The sequence below is a fragment of the Cynoglossus semilaevis genome, chromosome 12, assembly GCF_000523025.1.
Source record: "Cynoglossus semilaevis isolate Cse_v1.0 chromosome 12, Cse_v1.0, whole genome shotgun sequence".
Taxonomy (NCBI): domain Eukaryota; kingdom Metazoa; phylum Chordata; class Actinopteri; order Pleuronectiformes; family Cynoglossidae; genus Cynoglossus; species Cynoglossus semilaevis.
In genome coordinates this window covers 2351453-2374989 of record NC_024318.1, presented here as the reverse complement: position 1 = coordinate 2374989, position 23537 = coordinate 2351453, and the positions used below count along the sequence as shown (strand labels likewise).

Below are 23537 nucleotides of genomic sequence, written 5' to 3'. Positions count from 1 at the left end.
TTTTTTTAGGTTTTTGGGGTATCTATGCAAACGTTTTTATTACTGTTCTTGGCTAATTGAGATGTTAAGAGTATAGAAAAAAACTTTTACCATTACTAGCTTACATGTACTACAACAACTTTCAGTTAACTTACCACAACTACCAGTAGTAGGCGTTGTTCCAGTTCTCGTAAATGGAAAATACCTTTGCTAATCCTACGTCCTTAGGCATCAAGTACACCACTATGCTGGCGTTACGAGTGTTGAGACTTGTGCAGCACATAAAGAGAATGGATTCTACAACAGGACAGCGCCGCAGCCTCAGGGTTTGTCTTTTTATGGCTCTGATCAATAACTGTAAGTGTGCGTCTCTGACTGCAGCGATACATTAGTCTGGGTGAGCTATACCACAGGCTGCCACCAGGTGTTGACAACAACAGGGCCGGTCACTGCGACTTAACTAGGTCAAAGAAGTAGTTCGCCAAACCTCGGAGGTTACACCCCCCCTTCCCTCCCCCCCAACAATCAGCCTTTGCCTCCAGAACATTTGTGTCAGCACCAGTGTTCTGCAGCCAGGCTGAAGCCAAAGTCTTATGATGGCTGAAAACTGAAGTCTAAGAGTTGAAGGTTACACAGTGTAGCCTGGGTTCAGTTCCCAGGGGAACCAAATTCTTGGCGCCTTCACGGAGCAGCCTGTTGCAGCAGATCTGCTGTCAACACCAAAAATTCCCCCTTAATAACGTTCAAATTATTATTTATTATTATTTCATATACAAGAGCATTAAGTCACTTTTTCCAAGAAACCAAGAAAATATTTTTAGCACGTAGCCTTACATGGAAGTGTGTATTTTTACACAGAGTAAATCAGATTTTCAAGAAGCCGAGCAGCCGGTATTGTATCCTTGAAAAACACACACTGTTTTATCAGGGCCACTTGGTAAAGGAACAAATTAGCATTCCAAAAATAATTCCTTCTATTCTTCATTAGCCGCTGTCAGCTCTGTTCACGGTCAGAATAAAAAAGGTCGCCGGGCGATGCTCGAGCTCCTCCTGCCTTTGTGTTCTGTGCTTCATTCATCTACAAACAGCAGCGACACCGATGATATGTTTGAAGACTCCGTCCTCTTATTTTTACAGCCGGCTTAAGTGAGGATGAAGGATGTGACAGTACTAACCCACAGAGCAGAACCACTAAGTCCTGACTGGTTCTGCATCTGTGTACATGAGATTTACCATGTTAATCCAAAAATGTAAATACACACAGAAATGCAGAGTTGGCTCAGGAACGCTGTGGGTTTTTAACTAACTGTAATTTCAAGTGAAAACAGATGGAGAAAACCAAGCCAACATAACTACAACTTAAAGCTAACTATGTTTAGCTATTAAAGCTAACCGCTAGCCAAAAACAATGTGTTTAACTTAATAATAGTAATGCCACTTTATTTATTTTTTTTATGCCACTTGTTTTTTTGGCACAAGTTTGTGGCGTTGCTCCTGAGTGGCCCTTCAGACGTATGCTAAGCTAACGTACAACTACTTAATTGATACATGGGTTGTGTTTACAAATGATCGGCTGTTATCGACTGCTGCTGCTGCTGCTTCTATGCTAATTGCTCTGAATGATTAAAACCCTGTCGAAGGCTAATACCACTGCCCCATCGACTCGGAGGTAACACACACACACACACACACATCCATACGACACGCGTCCGTGCTCACAGGGCTACGTTAGCAGCTCATTAAACCAGTCTCACTGTGAGACGCCTTTGCCCTTGTAGCAAAGTCAGATTTTGTGATAGAGATTAAGATCTGTACAGTGATTGGTCCACGTCCTCAGTATTACAGATCAGTGGGTTTAGTTTTCTGCAAGAAACACAATTTTCATTGTTGGAAAGAGGGAAAAAAAGATCAAGGTTGGTCAGAAATGGAATCAATGGAAACCGTTCCCATAATTAGATTTATTTGTAGTTATCACAGCAATATTAGTTTGGCAAAACTTTTAAACCTTAATGTCCTTCAAACCTGGGATTAACCACAAGGTGGAGCAGCTCCCAAACCTCCACCGTGGCAGCATGGACTCCTACAACTGTGATATTGTCACAACACAAATATTTTCTAAATCTTAATGTGTCAAAGTCTCAAGGGAAATCATACAGTACATATATACAAAGTATATTTAAAAAATAATAAATAATGTTATTATTATTGTTATGTATAATAATAAACATTAATAAATAATAAACATTATTTATAATGTTATTATAAATAATGTTACTATATTTAATTCATTCACATTTTTAGTATATTTTTAAAAAATATTTCATTGTATTCCAGCAGTTTACTGTATCAATACAGGTTTATTCCAGAGGAGGATCCTCTGTAGACTGTACAGTTAGCACAGCTACTCTACACGTACACTTTTACTCACTGATACATTAAGTATTTGAAGGTATGAAGTTGCAGGAAGATATTAACCAGAATATTGCACAGTAAATTAGAATATTAGAGAATGAAGGTTTTATTCCACATCTGAGCTGAAGAAGTGAGTTGTTCAGTTCACATCTTTTCCAGCTCAGTGAAGAACGACGTTCACTTCCTCTTCTTCAGCACTGCTTTTGAAAACAAGAGCGTTTTCCCCCCGAGCTGCGTTGATGACACAGGATGTTAACACGGTGCAGCTGTTCTCACGACGGTGACTGGAACAATGTGAAATCAAGACTCTTCACACTGCAGCTGTAATGAAGACCAGTGAATGTCAGTGCAAATTAAAAGTCTTTCCTCCCCCGGCCCTCCTGCCCCCCGTCTCCTCCACCCCTCATCTCTGTTAAGCGCTCTCTGTCCTTATCTTTACTGCGACTCATTGATGCCCCGTCCTTTCGTCCGTCCTCCTCCTCAGACACATCTCTACAGTCTCACAAAGATCCTGTTTAATAAGGCTTGGAGGTGTCACACGTTAGGAGCAGGAGTCAGAGCTGCAGCTGACGCCCAGTAGGGGGGGCTGCTGCTGCTGCTGCTGCTGCTGCTTCATGTCTCTGTTTCAGAGTGTAAACCCAGTGTCATCTCACCTCTACATCAGTGTTTGTGCAGAACAACACAGCAGGTTATTGGTTCACACCCGTTCACTTCCACAGCAGATGGTCTGCCTCCCTCTGACCTCTGACCTTGGTCTGGGCCTGGTGTCCAAACACCTGACGTTACCTCAACATGAACTCTCCGTCTCATCTGTACGTTTCTGCTCCAGTTCAGTCCCAGTCATTGATCTCATCTGAAGTGATCGATCACAGCAGCATGTTTTCACCACCTGTTGACACCAAAGACTTTCACTGATGTTTCTGTGATTTTTCTGTGATTTTTCTGTGATGTTTCTGTGATTGTTGTGAAGTGACGACAGTTTTTCTTTTGACTGTGTGGTTGTAAAGAACAGTCAGGTTTAAAACCGTCTGCTCTTTCTTGGAGAAACTCGACGGCGTTCTGTCTCCTATGGATTGTGTGAAACATCCCGCAGCTTAACGGCGTGTACAGCCTTTCTCTGGTCGCTGCTCTCTCCCACAGTCTTTGTCTGTGTGTGTGTGTGTGTGTGTGTATGCGCACACAGGAGAAGAGAAAATCCCATTTCAGCCGTGACGTTGTGCATGTGTAGCAGGAACGTATAGAGACTGTAGATCAAAGTGAGGCGGAGGAACAGAGAGGAGGAGGTTTTAATGACGACCACAGTCTAGAGTTGAAGCTCAGAGCTGAGGAGAGGAAGTTCACGTTGGTGTTTTCATTATTAGTCTGAACCTGATTTAATACAAACCTGTGTTAAATCAGTGAAGCCCAGTCTGTAACAGTCTTTTAGTTCATTATTGAACTGGAACTTCAAGTTGTCGTCCAGAAAAAAGTGATGAAAATTTTGCCAGATTTGTCTTTCAGATTTCACCTGAACTAATTTTATTAGTTAGTTTCCTTTAATATCTGAAGCCATTATTTTGGCTAACAATAAGCAAATTTGCTGTGTACCTAATATTTGACATAATTCAGTCAAACTTTTGTACTTTTTGAGGATCATTTTGGCCAAATGTGTGGTTATTATCTTTGAGCTGTTGTTGCATTTCATTCCATACTAGTAATTTGGTCAAATATTTGATATGTTTGGCAAACACTTGGGTATTTTGGCAAATGAAAAAAAAAATTTTTTTGGCTGTATTTTTTTTTTATGTTTGATTTCTAGTTAGTTTAGGACACATCAGGTTTTCTACAGTGATGAGTCCTGCTGTCTGACTATGGCAGGTATGTGTGTGTGTGAGTGATGTGTGGACTCATTCCTGTCTTTGTCCTGTCCTAGGGTCGACCTACAGCGTTCTGTCCACCATGCCCTCGGACTCTGAAAGCAGCAGCTCCCTCAGCAGTGTTGGTGCGTAAACACAAAGATACAAACTGAGGCACCAGATCAATACCAGGTGAAACTAAAGCTGGTTTGTGCTCTCTGTCACAGGCTCTCCTGTTAACGGTGAAGCATCCTCTCCACCCCCCGCCATCAACGACAACCGGTCGTCTGCCGACCACCTGGACACCGTCCTGTTCCAGCTCCGGCAGGTCACCAGAGAGAGGGATGAGCTTCGCAAGCGTCTGGCGTTGGCATCACCTGGGACCACCTTCGACGACTGCAGGTGTGAACACTGACTTTCCTGCCAAAATAATATTAAAAAAAACTTATTGGAAAAACAAACAAACTAACCAAAGTGACAGGAAGCTAGTTTTGCAGTAAACATAGCTAACTTTTATACAAGTTTACTTTTAGCTAGCTTTTGGTGATTAGCTTAGCTGTTTTAGCTGTTGTTTGGATTATGAGAACGCTTGTGTTTGCTATGTTTTAGCTAAATGTTTAGCTACTGGTGCAGCTCTAGTATCTGCTTCTGTGTTAGCATAAAATCTGAGCGCTGCTAATGTTTACGTTCACTTTTGTGTCAGAAACCAGGTTTCTTTACGTGCAGTTATTCCTGACGTTTAGTTTTTTTGTGCCCTGTTGTCCCATGAACTGTGATACGAGGGGAATGTCAGCCTTCAGTCCTGGTGTTGACCGTCAGGTCCAAGGCTGAGCAACTTCTGACTCCAGGCTGCTCTTCTCCTCTTCCTTTAAGGCCAAATTCCAAAGCCAGCCACGACTACGAGCGTCTGAAGAGTCAGTGCATGAGGGCCATGGCCGATCTGCAGTCGCTCCAGAACCAGCACACCAAAACACTGAAGAGGTGCGAGGAGGCAGCGAAGGAGGCCGACTTCTACCAGTGAGTCTTTGACCTGTTTTTGAACACAGGAGGTTCTGTTTTTCTGTGCCGGGAAACAGCAGGAGATCAGCAGCAGCAGGAGAACGAGGAGGAGGAAGAAGAGGAAGAAGAAGAGGAGTGGGGACAGATTTTCAGCTTCATTAGAAAAAAGGCTTAGAATATTTTTCTATTTTCTGGTCTATTTTGTGCCTGGAAACATTTTAAAAACCCAGGGAGACCAGAGCTGCTGACCTCCTGCTGCCTGGTTTTACAGAGTTAGTTTCACCCAGGTGAATATAAATATAAAATGTAAAATATTGAAATCACAGGAGTGAGATTTTAAGCAGACTAGACTTGACTGACTTGATGGACGACTTCTGTTTGCCATGGTGTAAAATTGCGGATATTTGAACTGGACTTTTTGTCATGACGATGTAGTTTTTATTTGTACTAAAGGTCGGACAACTGCAGTACAATCTGTAGTTCTCAAATATCATACAGAAAGTCTCTCTTTTCGCTCATCAAGCACTTTGTTTTTATACAGAGCAGCGGCAAAAGTGAGAGTTTGTTGATTTTTTTTTTTTTTCTCAGACCCAAAATGGTACCTGCTCAAAGTGTTAACCACAGTAGTTTGTCGCACATTATTTAGAGGCTTTAACCTCCAAATAGTCGACCTCATTCTCAGGCACGTTTTTGTTTCCGTTTTTCCAGCATGTTGCACAGTCGCATCCTGGGAGAACAGACGCAGCTGAAGGAAGAGCTGGAGACTCTGAGGAGGGACAACTCGCAGCTGGTCCGGGAGCAGAACCACCTGCAGCAGAACTGCGAGGAGCTGCAGCGGCTGCACACTCAGGACCAGAAGGAGTTGGTGGACCTGCGGCAGCAGCAGCAGCAGGTACGCCACCCAGACACACGCAGAAATCACACACTTCAGTTAGCTAGAACAGCAGCCACGCCGCACATCGTTTGGTTTTATCGTCTTTTATCGATGGATTCCTCCGTCAAACACTCGACGCTAAGAAAAACATTTTCCGTGGACGTGAAGAGACGCTGCTGCAGCTGCTGCAGTCGAGGAGCGGTTTACAGTTAAACACCTGCATCAGATCCCATCAGGGCAGGTGTATCTGGTGTATCAAAGTCTGGCTTTGGGACCAGTTGTCGTAGCTGTACAGGTTTATGTGGCCCAGAATGTCAGGAGGGAAATGTTTATGTGAACAGTTCACGTTGCCACAGTCGTCTGTGAAGCAGGGCTCATTTTACAGCTGCTAATATTTAGTTTTAATTTGGCTAAATTATTTTTGTAAACTGTTTTTATATATTTGTCTTATCTAACTAAGGCAAATGTTATAGTTTATTTCCATATTTTTATTACTAATGCCTCTGTGCCTTAGGGCAGGCACAGAGGCATTATCACCACGTCATGTTGTTAAAGCAGCATGTTGTCTGTTGGACTTCCTGCTTCTTTGTATTTGTCTTTTGAAGTGGACAGTTTTGTTTTCATCCCTGTTCATAACAACACAACATCGTCATCGCTCTCTTCAACATTTCTCACAGACTGAGGTGTACACCAGTGGGTACTCAAACCATGAGTTTGAACCACTGAGAACACACGTGTGTATGAAGTGTAAATGTGGTGGTGCTGCAGCAGAGTCTGTTCCGTCTCCGTGTCCAGGACCATGTTCCTCCGACACAGTGTGTGGTTCCGTCGCTCACAGCACTCTGGAGAATACAGCAGCGCTTTAAAAGCAGCTGAGCAGCAGGGGGCGTGCTCTTCACAATGTTTTCTGAAAAGGCCAAGCACTTAAAGGTCGGCGCTGTGACTGGGCTAAAGGGCACGCTGACCCAAACCACGTTAGCTTCAGGAACAGCCTGAGTTATATGTTTTGTTGTGCTGCGTCAGTGAGGTCACTGCAGCCCTGAGCCTCTCTCTCTCTCTCTCTCTCTCGCTCGCTCTCTCTCTCTCTCTCGACCCGGGAAGACTACATCAGCAAGACCTGATGCGCTGCGTCTCCCAGGGAATCCGTGGCGTTCCCTGAAGGCCAGTCTCCGTCTGTGGCTGTTTGTTCAGCAGCTTTGCTGTTAATTACATGGCCTTAAAGGCAGTTTAAAAATTCACTGACTCCAACGGAAGACAATGTTGTTTTTTTGGGGGGTGTTTTTTTTTTTTTTTTTTTGCATAAATCTGGCCCTGGATCTGCTTAGTCTGTAAAAAGAGAAAGGTGCTGACACTTTGATGCCATCTGCTGTCAATATGTGGCACAACAAAAACAGACGAAGGCCTCGTCGGCTGAGGGGGAATATTGATGAGATCTGAGGTCTATCACTGGAAACTGGGACTTCGTTCAGATTGTTCTGGCCTCTGATTATGTTGTTTTTCAAATGTGCCTCAGGACGGACGTTTGTCCTTCCTGTCTGAGAGCGCTGCCAGATAAATTGTGCTGTCCTCACCAGGTGATTAGAGAGAGGGGCTCGTCGGAGGTGCTGAACCAGCTCTACGACACGGCCATGGACAAACTGGAGGGGGTGAAGAAGGACTACGACACCCTGAGCAAGCGCTTCAGCGAGAAGGTGGCCAATCACAACACGGACCTGAGCCGCCTGGAGCAGGCCGAGGAGGAGAACCGCCGGCTGCAGAAACAAATGGACGCCCTGCTGAAGCAGCGAGACTCGGCCGTGCTCTACCAGCAGCAGTACTCCACGTCCGTGAGGAGGTGAGAGCCACGCTGTTTTTGTTGTGGATAAAAGTCAGGCTGCTTCACTTCCTGTAGACCTGGAAAACCTTACAAAGGGGACAGTGAAAAAATGTGAGTGTCAGGAAGTCATGAAGAAAACACTGCTGTTCACAGTGACATAAAAGCCTGGGTTGACTTTGAAACTTTGAAACTTTTAAACTTTTAAACTCAGATATAAATCATTTTACCTCACAGTCCACCCAGTCCTGACTAAATAAAGTCCAAGAACATTCTGGAGCGCTTGCTGCACCCCCCCAGGACAAGCATCTTTATTTTGAGAACACTTTTTTTGTCGTTATGCCAGACGGCAGATTGTGGCAGCGTCCCTGAGGAGTCGGCGTCCGATCCTCCTGGGCCTCGGCCTCCAGTCTTCTCCAAGTCTCACTTCAGATTTTCAAGTTAAATCTTTCACTAAGTACTCCTAGTATTGTTGGTTCTCAAACTACGGCATGCGGACCACAGGTGGTTTGGAGGCTCCCTCTAGTGGTTAGGCTGTATGTGTGTTTATTCGTGGTGTTAGGAACTGGTGTTAAAAAAAAGAAACCTTTATAAATATTTTTGTTTTAACGTTTAGTATCCCAGCAGACGGCATGACTTTTTCCTAGGACTTTTGCATCAGCGCTGGCAGAGACTGACAGAAGCCGTTAGTGAACAAAAACTGAACTTGTATTTTTATTATATTATTTAATTTTATCATGTTATCATTTTTGTTTCCTCAGGTTTGAGTCCGTGCAGCAGGAGCTGAACAAGTCTCTGTCCCAGAACAAGGAGCTGCAGCGGGAGATGGAGCGTCTCCAGGCGGAGGTCACGCGCTACAAGAACCTGCAGCTGAAATCCACCAAGGACTGCGAGAAGTACAAGGAGGAGCGGGACTCGGTGTTCAACGAGTACCGTCTGATCATGAGCGAACGGGACCAGGTGATCAAAGAGCTGGACAAGCTGCAGACGGAGCTGGAGGCGGCGGAGGCGCGACTGAAGAACAAGTCGTCTGAACGGGTGGTGGCGAGTGAGGAGCTGGAGGCTCTGAGACAGGTCGGATACTTTTTAAAGGTTCATCGGGGTTTTTTTAAATAATAATCACAATTAATTGCCTTCTTTAATCAAAAGCAATATTTGACACAAAAAATAATTTAAATAAACCTGTGTATTTTCCAACTGCCTACTACATTCACAAAAACAAACAAACTATAAATGCCTTACCGCCCTCTACAGGGCTGGAGTGTGTTTGCATCAGTGTCACAGATTTCCACTTTTCGTTCCGTGACAGGAGCTGAACTCGTCTCTGGTGGACCGGGACAGGGCCATCTGTGAGAGGAACGAGCTGCTGGAGAAGTACTGCCACGAGGTGAAGGACAAGGCCAAATCTTTCACTAAGTACTCCTAGTATTGTTGGTTCTCAAACTACGGCATGCGGACCACAGGTGGTTTGGAGGCTCCCTCTAGTGGTTAGGCTGTAGGTGTGTTTATTCATGGTGTTAGGAACTGGTGTTAAAAAAAAGAAACCTTTATAAATATTTTTGTTTTAACGTTTAGTATCCCAGCAGACGGCATGACTTTTTCCTAGGACTTTTGCATCAGCGCTGGCAGAGACTGACAGAAGCCGTTAGTGAACAAAAACTGAACTTGTATTTTTATTATATTATTTAATTTTATCATGTTATCATTTTTGTTTCCTCAGGTTTGAGTCCGTGCAGCAGGAGCTGAACAAGTCTCTGTCCCAGAACAAGGAGCTGCAGCGGGAGATGGAGCGTCTCCAGGCGGAGGTCACGCGCTACAAGAACCTGCAGCTGAAATCCACCAAGGACTGCGAGAAGTACAAGGAGGAGCGGGACTCGGTGTTCAACGAGTACCGTCTGATCATGAGCGAACGGGACCAGGTGATCAAAGAGCTGGACAAGCTGCAGACGGAGCTGGAGGCGGCGGAGGCGCGACTGAAGAACAAGTCGTCTGAACGGGTGGTGGCGAGTGAGGAGCTGGAGGCTCTGAGACAGGTCGGATACTTTTTAAAGGTTCATCGGGGTTTTTTTAAATAATAATCACAATTAATTGCCTTCTTTAATCAAAAGCAATATTTGACACAAAAAATAATTTAAATAAACCTGTGTATTTTCCAACTGCCTACTACATTCACAAAAACAAACAAACTATAAATGCCTTACCGCCCTCTACAGGGCTGGAGTGTGTTTGCATCAGTGTCACAGATTTCCACTTTTCGTTCCGTGACAGGAGCTGAACTCGTCTCTGGTGGACCGGGACAGGGCCATCTGTGAGAGGAACGAGCTGCTGGAGAAGTACTGCCACGAGGTGAAGGACAAGGCCGAGGCCCAGAAGGAGCTGAGTCAGGCCTGCAAGGACATCGAGATGGTCCGAGAGGAGAGGGACGTGGCCCGGAAAGAGAGGACGGAGGCCATCATTCAGCGAGATCAGCTGCTGCGGGAGTACTACCAAGCCAGACATGTAAAAAAAAAAACTACTGACACAAATGTTTGATTTTTTTAAATTTTAACTGCATATGAACTTTATACCAAGTCTTCACCCGACAACTGCCAGCATGTCAATCAAATTAGCCTATGATTGGCTCAAAAGTGTGTTTAGAAATTAGCCAATTAGCATTCCAGTATGAGTTAACAACTCATTGCAACATAGCAGTGACAACGGTTCAAGCCTAATGATGCAATAACTTTTATTCCAAGGACCTTGAATGCATCACTGGCTTCTCACTGGTTTATAGTTTCTCTTAGCTGAGTTAGCGTATCATGTCTAGAAAAGCTCTATTTGCAGCCTGTGACTCACCATGGCGAGTATCATGCACCTGTGAACCACTAGAGGGAGCCCTCCTAACATAAGTGGTTTGTGTTCCTTAGTTTGAGAGTTTTTATCAGACAAACTGTGCAGTGAAATAGTAGAACTGAAACTTTACTTTCAAATCTGAAAACAAACACAGGTGCACACATACACCCACCAAGCCAGAACATACCAGCTGTATTTAACATCTTAGTGTCACCTCATCTGAATCAGTTCTGCTGTGTACCACCAGAGGGAGCCAAAGTACCACCAGTGGTATGCGTACCAGGGTTTGAGAACCACTAACTTGTTTCACGTCACAGTCTGAATCCTGTGAACTGTGATGTCGACAGAAACAAGACTCGGCCACGTTGGACATGGAGCGAGCCAACAAGGAGATCGAGATGCTGAGGAAACAGTACGAGGCCATGTCGCAGGAGCTGAAGGAGGCCACGCAGGAGGCGGAGGTCGCCAAGTGTCGAAGGGACTGGGCTTTTCAGGAGAGGGACAAGATCGTGGCAGAGAGGGAGAGTATCAGGTCGGTATCTGAGCGCTGGCTCGGTGAGTCTTTGTTTAATATCACGACATATGTCACCCACGTTTGAGTCTCGCCCCCTACTGTTCACCATCAGGACTTTGTGTGATAACCTGCGGCGGGAAAGAGATCGGGCCGTCAGCGAGCTGGCCGACGCCCTGCGCAATCTGGACGACATGAGGAAGCAGAAGAACGACACGCTGAGGGAGCTGAAAGAATTAAAGTGAGTCTGGAGAAAACACAGATAAAAACAGAAGAGTGAAACAGACCAAGAAGAAGAAGAGTCACAAACGTGTCATTAAAAATACTGGGTGGTTCTTAAAGGGAGGCTGAGGACAACTCCGTCCACTCCGGCTTCCTGTGTCCTGGTGTCTTCAGTCGTCGTTGTCAGTCCAGGCCTGAGGTTCACACAGACTGAGCTCTGATAAAAGTGTCTTGTTGGACACAGAACAGCAGCAACAACAAAGTAACACTGCTAACTGTCTTTACTTTAGGTTTATTACCACCAGGGGACGCCAGAAATCCAACCTTAGTCTGGTAATGGTTCTTATTCTCAACTTAATCCCCGAAAAACACTTAAAGTCATGAAGACTTTAAAAAATGACTGCACTCTGTTCTTCTGCAAATGAACGTCTGAAAACTGCACTCCATGCGCCCTCTGCTGGTGGTGAGGCTATATGGTCACCTGTTTTTAACCAGAGCTCTGTGTGGACAGTGTGGTTGTTCTGCAGTGACTTTGAGAGTTTCACTGAAGAATGTAAAGATTTGGGTTTTAATGCCACAGCTCCCCCTGGAGGCCGACCTCACCTCAGCGTCCTCGTACATCTCCCTGACAGCAGGACATTGTGTGTGTTCTACTTTACCTTTACATATGTTTAAATATAAATGTGGTTCACTGAGCTGAACAATGGAAGGAGTGAGTTTCAGAGAAGTCAGTAGGACAGAAGTAAGAGTTGGAGAAGAAGTTTGTCAGTTGTTCACAAAACAGAAACAAACTCTGAATAATTAAACATCTTTTTTTCTCTGTTGCTTCATCTTTACTTAGGGAGAAGATGGAGAGTCAGCTGGAGAAGGAGGCCCGGTTCTGTCAGCTCATGGCCCACAGCTCCCACGACTCGGCCATCGACACTGACTCTCTGGAGTGGGAGACGGAGGTGGTGGAGTTTGAGAAGGACAGGGTGAGAGAGCGAGCAGAGAAGCTTGAGGTTTTATTTTAGATACCATTTGTTTTCCTGCTGTTTCTGCCCAATTTTTGATTTTACTCTTTGCTCAATTTTATTTATTTCTTTTGTTTCTATATGTTTTTGAAAACTTTTCTGTTCTTCTACAGTTGATGTAGTATTTGATAAATATTCTTCATTTTTATCCCATTTTTCATTTTAGTTGGTTTTTCTCACATTTGATTATTTGTATAATTTTTGGACTAATGTCAGTCTCTTCTATTTTTTTGTATAGTTTTTTGCCCACTTTTTCTATCTATGTATTTTAGTGTTATTTTTTTCTTATGTTAATGCAGTTGTGGTTTAGTAATGTTCAACTAAACCTTGATTCTGTGTCAACCGACGTTCTGTCTTTATTTGTGACGAATGCTGTCAACCTTTCCGAAGTCTAAATACTTCCTGACGTTCTGTCTTTATTTGTGACGAATGAACCAAAACAAATGAGCTCTAAATCGGCGGCGCGTCCTCTGACGTCTGAACGATTGTCGTGTCCTTCCAGGACGACATGGATTTAAAGGCCCTCGGCTTTGACATCACAGACGGGGTCAACGATCCGTATCTTCCCGGGGATTGTGGGATATTTGTTACCAGGGTGGACAAGGGAAGTGTTGCTGACGGGAGGTTGAGGTACGAGCTGCTCCGACGACACCCAGCTGTGTTCGCATCATTGACCGACGCTTCATTAAACCGTGTTGTTGTCCGTCCCCGACGGTTTACAGAGTGAACGATTGGTTGTTGAAGATTAACGACGTGGACCTGACCAATAAGGACAGGAAGCAGGTGGTGAAGGCCGTCCTGAACGGAGGAGGCTCCATCAACATGGTGGTGCGGAGGAGGAAGTCTCTGGGAGGACGGCTGCTGACGCCAGTCCACATCAGCCTGGTCGGACACAAAGGTCCAGACACAGAACATTCTAGATGTGTAATCATTCAAACAGAGACAAACTGTGACATTTATACAAATTTATTTTTACCTTTATTTCTAGAGAACGTCTTAGATGTGAAATAATTTATTTGTCTATTATTGTCTTTTATTCCATTATCAGATGATAGAAAAGAACACATCTGTCGGCCAATAATTAATCACCAAATTTTTGTTGTTTTTATCAAACTTTTCCCAGTCCTTTTTGCTTTATTTGACCTATTTTAGTTAGACCTTTGGCCTTTACCTTTAGCTGTTTCTGCTCCGACCATCAAGTCCCAAACTTTTCCTTGTTTTCTTACCTTTAGCTGTTTCTGCTCCGACCGTCAAGTCCCAAACTTTTCCTTGTTACCTTTAGCCTTTACCTTTAGCTGTTTCTGCTCTGACCGTCAAGTCCCAAACTTTTCCTTGTTTTCTCTGACTGATTCTTTGAAAATTAAATGGCTGTTTTTTTTGTTGTTGTTGTTTTTTGTTTGTTTTTCCCAGACAGTGGCATCGGTTTGGAGAACGGCGTGTTTGTCTCTGCCATCGTTCCTGGAAGTCCAGCAGCCAGAGAAGGTTCTCTCTCAGTTGGTGACAGACTCATTACTGTGAGTTTATTTCATAAATACATATATATACTACTGTAGTACTGTAGTACTGTAGTACTTAACCTCAGAGGTACTCACGTTGGCTGTTTAATCCAGACATTCTCCAGGATCCTGGCTGCAGCCTGTGATTTCACAGTGGGATTAAGTTTAGCATTTAAAGTAGGAGGAGCAGAGATTTATACAGTGGAAAAACTTCTCCTCTGACTCTGTGGATCTGTGGATCTGTGAGGTGAAGCTGACTTAGTCCAAAAATGGAACCAGTTAATCTGTCAGAGGAATTCTGCTCCTTCACGTCTGAAGTTTGAAACCTTTTAAATCCTGGAGTTGTTGGATGTTTCTGCTCCGATGGAAATCACAGACGACCAGTTGAATTTCATTTACACATGACAGATAAAAAAAACACTCCTGCTCTGCTTCTTGGATGGGAAGTTTTGTGGACAATAACGACCAACGACTGTTGTTTGTTTCCTCACAAATAAGAAAAAATATTGAATGTAGACTCACGTTGGTGAATCTGATATTTAAAAAAAAAAATTCACACTAATAGAAGCAGCAGTGAATCATCGACTTTTTGTCCATGGACTTTGGTGTGTGACGGTGAACCGCCTTCAGACGGAGACCTGTGATTGGTGGATAATTAGCAGCAGCAGTTTCAGATCATGCTGTAGCAGATCTTTATCGTGCAGCAGTATCGTGTTTTACCACGCTCCTGTAGATGTTAATCACTTCTGCGTCTCAGGTTGTTTTGAACTTATTGAACCTTTTAATCACAGTTAAAGGTGAAAAGAGTCATGAAACCTGAGGCTCCGACATCATTCAGAGTTAAAGTCACTGTGGAGGTTCTGGACCTGAGAGGAGTCGTCCACTTTGTGTTAGTAACTGTGATAAATATATATAACATATAAATAAATACCCCCTCCTTCTGCCCCCCCCAGATCAACGGCCTGGCCCTGGACACCAAGTCAGTGACAGAGTGTGAGTCTCTGTTGAGGAGCTGCAGAGATTCTCTCAGCCTGTCTCTCATGAAGGTACCAAATACCTGCTGACAAATGACGTTCATGTCCAGTATCGCCCCCTGCTGGTCATTTCTAATCCGCTGCTGGTTCTCAGTTCTTCCCTCACAGCACATCAGGACAGAACATCTTCGAGACTCTGCGCGACTCGTCGGAGAAGTCCAGCGGTCGTTTCCTGTCCGACCTTCAGTCCAGGAACAGCAGGAACCTCAAACACAACAGCTCCACGCAGACGGACATCTACTGCTCTGAGATCAGCAGCGTCTCCGGAGAGAGGAGGAGGATGAGAGGGGAATCCGACGAGGCGTACCCTCTCCTCGCCGCCGCCGGCCTCCGACCGGCGACCGACCTCGGCTCCGGACGCTACGGTCCCAGTGCTTTCCAGGAGTGCTGTCCTTACACCAAGGCGCCGTCTTCGTTACCGTTTGAACCCGTCTCGCCTTCGGACTGCATCACGGTGGAGACCACGCTGGAGAAGAAGCACAGTGGAGGCACGTGGCCCAAAATGATGGTGGGGTCCATGTCGGTGGCACCGGAGAGCATCGGCCCCATCACGTCAGTAGCCGCCGCCCAGCTGTCCATCTACAAGTCGCCCAAACAGAGGAAGTCCATCTTCGATCCCGACACCTTCAAACGCCCAGAGACGCCCTCCTCCAAGATGGAGTACATGGCAGCCAATCAGATTGCGGCGGTGGCTGCTGCTGCTGTAATCTCCCATTCCCCTCAACCTTCCAAAACCGAGTCTCTGTCCTCCTCCTCCACGCCGACGCCCACCCCCCCGACCCCTCCCACTCGCACAGACTCCTTCAAATTCAAACACAAACATCAGAGCAGCTCCGCCTCCGACTGCACCGTCACCTCGGACGGCAAAGGAGAAGTCGGGGGAGAGAGGGGCGAGCGGGAGAGAGACCGCAACGGGAACCACTACTTCACCGAGGCCAAAGTCCTGACCTCCAGGAAGTCATGTGACGAGGACATCGGCCGCACCCGAGGGGAGGAGCCTGAGGTGAAGAGACCACGCCCTAAATCTGCCCCCGCCCTCAGACGCAGGATGACGCCTCAGACCATCACGCTGCCCCTGTTGCAGGTGAGTCCAGTTAAAACGGTTGGGTCCAACCACTGGTTTGGGGGCCAACTGTGAGCCCCTGTTTTTGAAATGAATAATTCTTGTTTTATTTATTTTTTTGCTCTTTATTTCCTGACATTGATTCATCTTTTCATCAATGTTTTTACTCTTTGTGGATTTAATTTGTCCATTTTTGGCAGTTTATAAAAGTAGTAAAAAATAATTTTAGGCAGACAGGAAACTGTTCTTTGTTAAGACAAACATTTTGTTTATACATTTATTTATACATTTTATACATTTCTGTTTATTGAGGACGTACTTGACCTTGACCTTAAAAAAATTAATGTAAAGCTTTTTTGGTTTGACCAGCAATAAAACACTGAAGAACCAGTAAAATGACAAACACATCACAGATCGTAGCCAGTTTGATCCTTTGATTTATTGACATTCTATTTGATTAAAAATCTAAAACTCCTCCCTCTCCTCAGAGCTCATTCATATTCAGAGCAGTTTTAAACTCCCACTGGGCCAAGACGTCCATTTTGGTAATAGAAGAACGACTGGTGCCAGAGTTTGGACTCTGGTACAGGAGCTGAGTCAGTGAAGCTCTCACACACACACACACACACACACACACACACACACTCATCCGTCGCAGTACGACCTGAATGTTTATTTGACTTCAGATCCAGGATCTTCCTTCAGTCGTTCATGATTCCTGTCAGGATCCGTGGTGAACTTTTCTCCTCCTCCTCCTGCTGCAGTAACACTCTGTTTCTGTTTCTGTTTCTGTTTCTGTTTCTGTTTCTGTCTCTGTCTCTGCGTCTCCTCCCAGAGTTACTCCAGTGACGACCCCTCCTCAGAGCCCAGGGAGCTGCTGCGCTCCTCACCCAGCCGCTCCCACAGACACAGCCTGGGTTTCGTACCCACAGTCTATAATGGAACGCTGCCTCCAAGTCAGTTTCCCTCCATCATTAGAAACAACGATTATTTTTATTTTGACTTTTTATGAAACTGAAATAATTTTTTTTAGTTTGTTTTAGTGAACGTTTTGACTTTTTATTCTTTAGCTTTTGAACCAACGTTGAGTTTTTGGACAAAAATCTTTCCCAGATAATAAAATATGAAAAGACAGTTTTGCCTGAACTGAATATTTAAAACCATCTAAAACACGGTCGTGCGTCTGTATGTGCGTGTGTTTCAGACTCCGCCCACCGCGGACTCTCTCCGTGTCCTGCAGTGACGGCCGTGATGAGGAATCCTGTGTACACTGTGCGCAGCCACCGCGTTCACACCAGCAACTGTCCGTCTGTGGCGTCTCAGATCTGTCACCAGCACCAGCACCAGCACACCAGGTTCTCTTCACTCTAACGCCACCAAAACCAGACAGTTTTAACCCTTTAAAATCCAACCTTGACGTCAGCTTCACTCACTTCAATCAGCCTCAAAATATCTAAAAACTACAAAAATCAAAAGAAAAGCTAGAGACTTGTCCAAACAATTCCTTAAAATCTCTTATGTTCTCTGCTCCCACAGTGACTAAATACAGGAGTTCAAAGATGGATTGGATTAGTTTGTTGGTGACTCAGTAAAAAGTTCTTGAATGAATCAGTGTTTCCTGTTCTCTGCTCCCCCCCCCCCAGTCCACAGCACCAGGGTCACCTGAGTCTGGACCTGACTCAGCAGAAACGCAGCAACGACTTCCCAGAATCCTCGTCGTCTCGCAGCAGCAGAGCGTCACACGGTACAAACTCACTGCCCTCCAGCGCTCGCCTCGGTCAGTCTGACAGCCACGCACGCACTCAAACACGCCCCCACTCTGGTCCTACTGTCCCAGTTCTGGACCTGGGTTTTGGACTCGGTCTGGTCTCCATGTTTATGTCTCTGGTTTCCTCTGGTCGTCCATCAGGTTCCTCCACCAACGTCCAGTATCGAACGGAGAGGATCAAAATCCCCTCAACTCCTCGATATCCTCGCTCCATGCTGGGCTCAGACAGAGGTACTGGTCTGACTGGTCTGACTGGTCTGACTGGTCTGACTGGTCTGACTGGTCCAGTCACTCCTCACATCATAATTCACACCATAATAAGATGAGAACTGGTTGAAGGTCAAACTCTTCATTTTTCCTCCCGTCAGATTTGAATGATCAGTTTGTTTTTCCCAGGCTCCCTCTCACACTCGGAGTGCAGCAGTCCCAGCCTCATCACGCCCCCGCAGTCGCCCCTTAACCTGGAGACAACCTCATTCGTCAGCAGCCAATCACAAGGCTCCATTTCCACTTTACCTCGAATCTCTGTCAGCCCGGTGACGATAGGAGAGCGGAGGAAAGACAGGTATGAGGAAAGGCTTTATTTTACTGACGTTTCTTCTGCTTCTGGTTTTTTTTTTTTATTCTAACCTGGAGTTCGTCCTCACACCAAAGTCCATGGAGAAAACCAGCGTTTTTAGCTCCTGTTAGCAGAGCAGTGCAGCTCAGTGGCAGCCTCCGTCATTAGGTTTCTCTCTTTTGTAAATACAAATGAAGGATTTTTAAATTCCAAAGTCAAACAAATCAACTTTTAATTTTGCTGATGGAGACAGGAGAGAAATCAAAACCTTATTTTTATTATGATCTAAAATGGTTGTTTTTCTCTATGGACTTTGACACATGGGAATTTAAAATTTGAATTTTTTGCTAAAGATTTTTCAGCCAGCTATGTCTGGACGTCACATTGGTCACAATTCTTCATCTGAGTCATCATTCCTGAGTGAATGTGGGTCAGGTGGTTGTGGTCCACATGTGGCCCACGTCAGACGTAGGTCAGATCTGACTGTCGTCTCATTAAACCTCAGGTAAAATCTCTGGTTGATTTGAACTTCCACTGAGTTCCAGCGCCACCTTCCTGTTTTTTTGGAACTCCTCTGTGGGATTTTTTTTTTTTTTTAACTGATCACAGTCTCTGTATCACATCTGCCCTCTTTACCCCCCTGTTCTGTCTCTCTGTCTCTCTAACCCCCCCTCCCCCCCCGCCCTCAGGGCTCTTTACCGTAACCGCTCCTTTCTGAGGATTCCTCTGGCTGCTCGGCCGAGGTTCTCCTCCCTCAGGAGCCTCAGGTTTGTGTCTCCTCTCTGTGCGTCCGACAGCAGAATGCTCCTCAGATCCCGTGCTGCTCCTCACCCACTGCCACCTCAGCTGTTCATCTATGCTTCAGCCGAGGTGGAAAACAGACGCACAGTGTCGAGGACTGAAGGGAGACGGAGAATGTTTCGGTTAAATTTTAGTTTTTCCTTTTCCTGCATGGTAGCAGAAGTCGACCTGTAATATAAAATAAATAAGTATAGAAATATAGAAGTAGATGTGAATGGATTAGTCTCTCATGGATGTTTGATTATGAGATGATTTGATAAAAGTGACATTTCTATAAGTTGCAAAATATATTCAAAAATATATATATTGTTAAGATCCTTTTATTTATTTTTTTCTCTTGGTGTTTTTTATTTTTTTCATAATTTCCCCTAAATTTAACATTTTTATGACATGATTACTTTAATCTGAAAACTGACTTTATTTAATACGTTAGTTTTATTTTAGCAGTTATATATTGATGGCTTTAATCTCCCATATGTACGACTTAACATTCGTAAAACACATTTTTATGGGATTTAAATCTCATAATTAAAAAACAAATCCTGATGATGAAACTCTACATTCTTTAACCCTGGTGTTCGATTTGGTCTTTTTGAATTTTCTTCTCTGCTTTAAGCTTCACGTATTTTGTTGTTTTGCTAAGTTTTCTTTTGTCCAGCGTCAGCGTCTACAGGTCTGTCAGAAATCCTGCTGGAAGCATGTAGCTGTGTAGAGTAGAACCACGACCACACGCTCACGGCCCAGGTGCATGTGTCCACCTCAGTCCTTTAAACCTGGAGGACCTCCGTCACTCTTCTGTTTGTTCACCTGCCCCCCCACCTGCCCCCCCACCCTCCCCGGCTGCTGGTCGTCTTCACTCTAGGGTTGGGTACAGTTTACATCAGCAGCAAACCACAGGTGTTAAACATGTGGCCCGTGGGCCAAACCTGGCCCGTTAGGAGGTTTAATCTGGCCCACCTGACATCTAATCAGACTGTATGTGGTCCCTGAACCATAATGAGTTTGACCCCCCCGCCCTGTAGAATCAGAACAGATCAGTGAAGACCTCCGTCTCAAACGTCAGCTCCACTTTGTCCGACGTGAATCGATTCAGACTCCGTACCCAACCCTGTCATCATAGAATCTTCCTGAATGCTCTGCCTGAACTCCGCTTGCACTGACACAACCTTCATGATAGAGTTGGTTTTTTTAAAGCAATTGGATTTCATTTCTGCATCTGGTCTCCGGCCACAAGGTGGCGCTCCTAAGGTCCAGAGTGGATGTGTTGGTTACCACTGACTTCTCTTTTCGTTTCACCCACAGACCGTACTTAGAAGAACCTCGTAATGTGGTCGTACAAAAAGGAGCGGAGCCGCTGGGCATCTCCATCGTCGGCGGCGAGAACGGAGGAATCTTCGTGTCCAAGGTGACGGGAGGAAGCATCGCTCACCAGGCGGGGCTGGAGTACGGAGACCAGCTGCTGGAGGTGAGGTCAACAGTCTGAGGACACAGGGGTCAGAGGACAGGGGTCTGAGGACACAGGGGTCAGAGGACAGGGGTCACAAGGAACTCATTTTAGGAGAATCTGAGAACCAAAGTAAAGTCCTCTGGACTCAGATCTGGACTGAGGTCTGGACTGAGGTCTGGACTCAGGTCTGGACTCAGGTCTGGACTCAGGTCTGGACTCAGGTCTGGACTCAGGTCCTGTCCAGAGTTGGATTAGTCTTAGTTTCATTTCCTGTTTTGGAACGATGAAATTCTTGGATTTTAAAACCATTTTTTACTTTCATGAGTTTTTCGTAGTGAACTTATGGGATAAATGGACTTTTTGAAACCTTTTCTTCCCATTTCAGTTCAATGGCATCAACCTGAGGAACGCCACGGAGCAGCAGGCTCGGCTGATCATTGGCCAACAGTGTGACACCATCACTATCATGGCTCAGTACAACCCACACATGTACCAGCTGGGAAACCACTCCAGGTCCAGGTAACGGTGTCTCTGAGGGTCCAGTCTTCATGTCGGACTTTCAGACTTCCTCCAGTCGACTGAGAATCAAACGTTCTTTCTTCGTTTCTATCAACAGTTCCCGTCTGGAACCAGTCAGCACTCAGTCCACCTCCCAGACGAGCGGCGCCGTGACCTCCGACAACCACGCCAACATCGACACTCTGAGCGAACAGGACGAAGGTACGCTCACGCCCTCCTCCAAACAGACCACGCCCACCACCAGCCCCAGCAGCTTCATCAGGTGAGTCCGTCAATACAGGAGACAAATGTCCGTGAGACGTTCCCGACACTGAGGACCAACGTTCTTCCAGGATGTCGTCAGAGAGCAGCAGGAAGGTCGGCGACCCTCGGCTGGTGACGGTGCGGCGGCCTGGGGTGGAGGTGGGAGTCACGCTCTGTGGGGGGAACCTGCGAGGTGTCTACATCGAGGGTCTGGATGAGGACAGTCCTGCCAGAGGCCCAGATGGACTGCTGCCTGGAGACCTGATCTTAGAGGTGTGGACGCTGATGATGACGGTTCTGTCTTTGACCTCAGTATTTTATACAAACTACAAAGATTCTTCTCTTCCCTGTGTGCTGTGTATGTACCATGACAAGGAAGGTGAATCTTCCTCCCATGGTGCATCACTGCGCCTGTTTAGTTGAACACAACGCTGATGAACTTGAAGAAAGCCAAAACAGAGATATTTTTCAAAATTTTAAAGCAATTTTAGTTTTTTGTTGCCATTGCTGCCACCTAGTGGAAGAGTACTGAATTGTTCTGTTTAAGTCTCAAGTCCAAACCTCTTTAAAACCCAGCAGAACCAAAGTGTTTCTGCAGATTCCTGACTCCGTCATGGCTGTCGTTTGTCTCTGTCAGTTTGACATTGATTTCCTGCTCGTCTCCGTCCAATCTCGCTCCGCAGCAGCGTTTCATATCAGGAACGCCGCTAACGCAGAATAAACAATTCCTGGCACGCGTCCACCGAGGTTTAACCCGATATTTGAATTTCCACACGGCCTCAGAGCGTCCTTCAGCGTCTCACCCCGTTTGTCTTCTGTCTCCACACGAGGCAGCGATCGATGCCGTCACACTTTAATACAGCTGAGAGCTCAGTGGATCAGTGGATCCTGGCCCTGCCTCTGGTCGTTGGCATCAAGTCAAAGCCATGTTCATGTTGTTGTTGTTGGATCAAGTCCTGGTTTCTACGACCACATGTTTGATTGTTTTCATCGTACGTTTACCGTTAGCTATCGTCTTACAGCTACTTTTAGCTAACCTGGGCGAGTCCTCTGACTGTGCTGTTAGGATAATCTGTATTTTGGTTAATTTCTTTATATTTCTTATTGTTAGGCTAGTTCTTAAAGACTTGGTGATATTTTTGTATTTCTCTGCAAATGTTATTGTCATGAAGAGGTAGAATTTAATAGGCCAAACGTTTAAAGGCCTATTATTAGTAATAAATATTAAGAGGTTTCTCCTCCTCGTCTTTTCTTCCAGTACAACTGTGTGACTATGAAGAATAAAACAGCTGAGGAGGTCTACGTGGAGATGCTGAAGCCCGTGGAGGTCGTCACGTTGAAGGTGCAGCATCGACCGGACGACTTCATCCTCCTCAAGGACGCTCCAGGAGACGGCTTTTATATTAGGTAACACCACACACACACACACTCACACACACACACACACACACCACGCCGTCTGAACAGGAAGTGAAGCAGCTCAGACTCTCACTGCACCAACGTGACGGTTCAAACCAATCACCAAGGTCCAGGGTTCAATCCCAGGGGTCAGGGGTCAGGGGTCACAGGCGTATTTGTGCCAAAGCAGGAGTTGGAACATTCAAGGTTAGACAGAACTTAGGTTTGAAGGAGATCAAAAATACTGAGCTCCCTCTGATCACAGTCCGTCTCTGTTTCCTGTTGGATCCATTTCAGCCGCCTGTGTGTGTGTGTGTGTGTGTGTGTTTTCCAGGTCGTTACACACACACACACTGTACGTTGTGTATGAATGGAAACAGGAGGCACTAAAATAGTCAGGTTTTATTGTGGGCCGTCTGAGAGCGTGTTGCTGCAGCTGCCACAGTCACTTGTCATATCGGCGAGCGCTCGTGATGTCATGGACAGTAAATACACTCAGCCTGACGGCGCTGTCGCTCACCAGGTGACATATGAGGCTCCAGCAGGAGGCAGCAGAACGACACGCCGACACGATCAGAGCCGTCTTCACTTGTGTTTTATCTCTGGTCACTGCGGCGTCCCGTCCTCACCCCCGTCCTCACCCCCGTCCTCACCCCCGTCCTCACCCTCTTCTCCCTGTGCTGTCACAGACTGGACGACGCCGCTCTCCTCTCTGGACG

At 45.7% G+C, this 23537-nt stretch overlaps 1 protein-coding gene across 3 annotated transcripts in view; it reads left to right on the top strand.

The window, feature by feature from the left end:
• The window catches only part of dlg5a (discs, large homolog 5a (Drosophila)), a 46829-nt gene that overhangs the window by 8525 nt on the left and 14767 nt on the right, over positions 1 to 23537 (top strand). Inside the window, exons 3-28 of one of the 3 annotated variants that reach the window (XM_025060916.1) lie at positions 4304 to 4372; positions 4454 to 4628; positions 5100 to 5243; positions 5934 to 6117; positions 7674 to 7933; positions 8674 to 8986; positions 9222 to 9299; positions 10259 to 10411; positions 11092 to 11276; positions 11371 to 11496; positions 12319 to 12451; positions 12993 to 13120; positions 13213 to 13388; positions 13901 to 14004; positions 14940 to 15032; positions 15115 to 16104; positions 16919 to 17039; positions 17288 to 17438; positions 17727 to 17860; positions 17993 to 18082; positions 18248 to 18416; positions 20514 to 20676; positions 21044 to 21177; positions 21275 to 21439; positions 21510 to 21693; positions 22679 to 22827. In XM_025060916.1, the coding sequence (XP_024916684.1) occupies positions 4304 to 4372; positions 4454 to 4628; positions 5100 to 5243; positions 5934 to 6117; positions 7674 to 7933; positions 8674 to 8986; positions 9222 to 9299; positions 10259 to 10411; positions 11092 to 11276; positions 11371 to 11496; positions 12319 to 12451; positions 12993 to 13120; positions 13213 to 13388; positions 13901 to 14004; positions 14940 to 15032; positions 15115 to 16104; positions 16919 to 17039; positions 17288 to 17438; positions 17727 to 17860; positions 17993 to 18082; positions 18248 to 18416; positions 20514 to 20676; positions 21044 to 21177; positions 21275 to 21439; positions 21510 to 21693; positions 22679 to 22827 (4771 nt within the window). Of the gene's footprint in view, positions 1 to 4303; positions 4373 to 4453; positions 4629 to 5099; positions 5244 to 5933; positions 6118 to 7673; positions 7934 to 8673; positions 8987 to 9221; positions 9300 to 9605; positions 9946 to 10180; positions 10412 to 11091; positions 11277 to 11370; positions 11497 to 12318; positions 12452 to 12992; positions 13121 to 13212; positions 13389 to 13900; positions 14005 to 14939; positions 15033 to 15114; positions 16105 to 16918; positions 17040 to 17287; positions 17439 to 17726; positions 17861 to 17992; positions 18083 to 18247; positions 18417 to 20513; positions 20677 to 21043; positions 21178 to 21274; positions 21440 to 21509; positions 21694 to 22678; positions 22828 to 23537 lie in introns of those variants that run through there. The other 2 variants (XM_025060917.1, XM_025060918.1) reach the window with 2 other exon arrangements.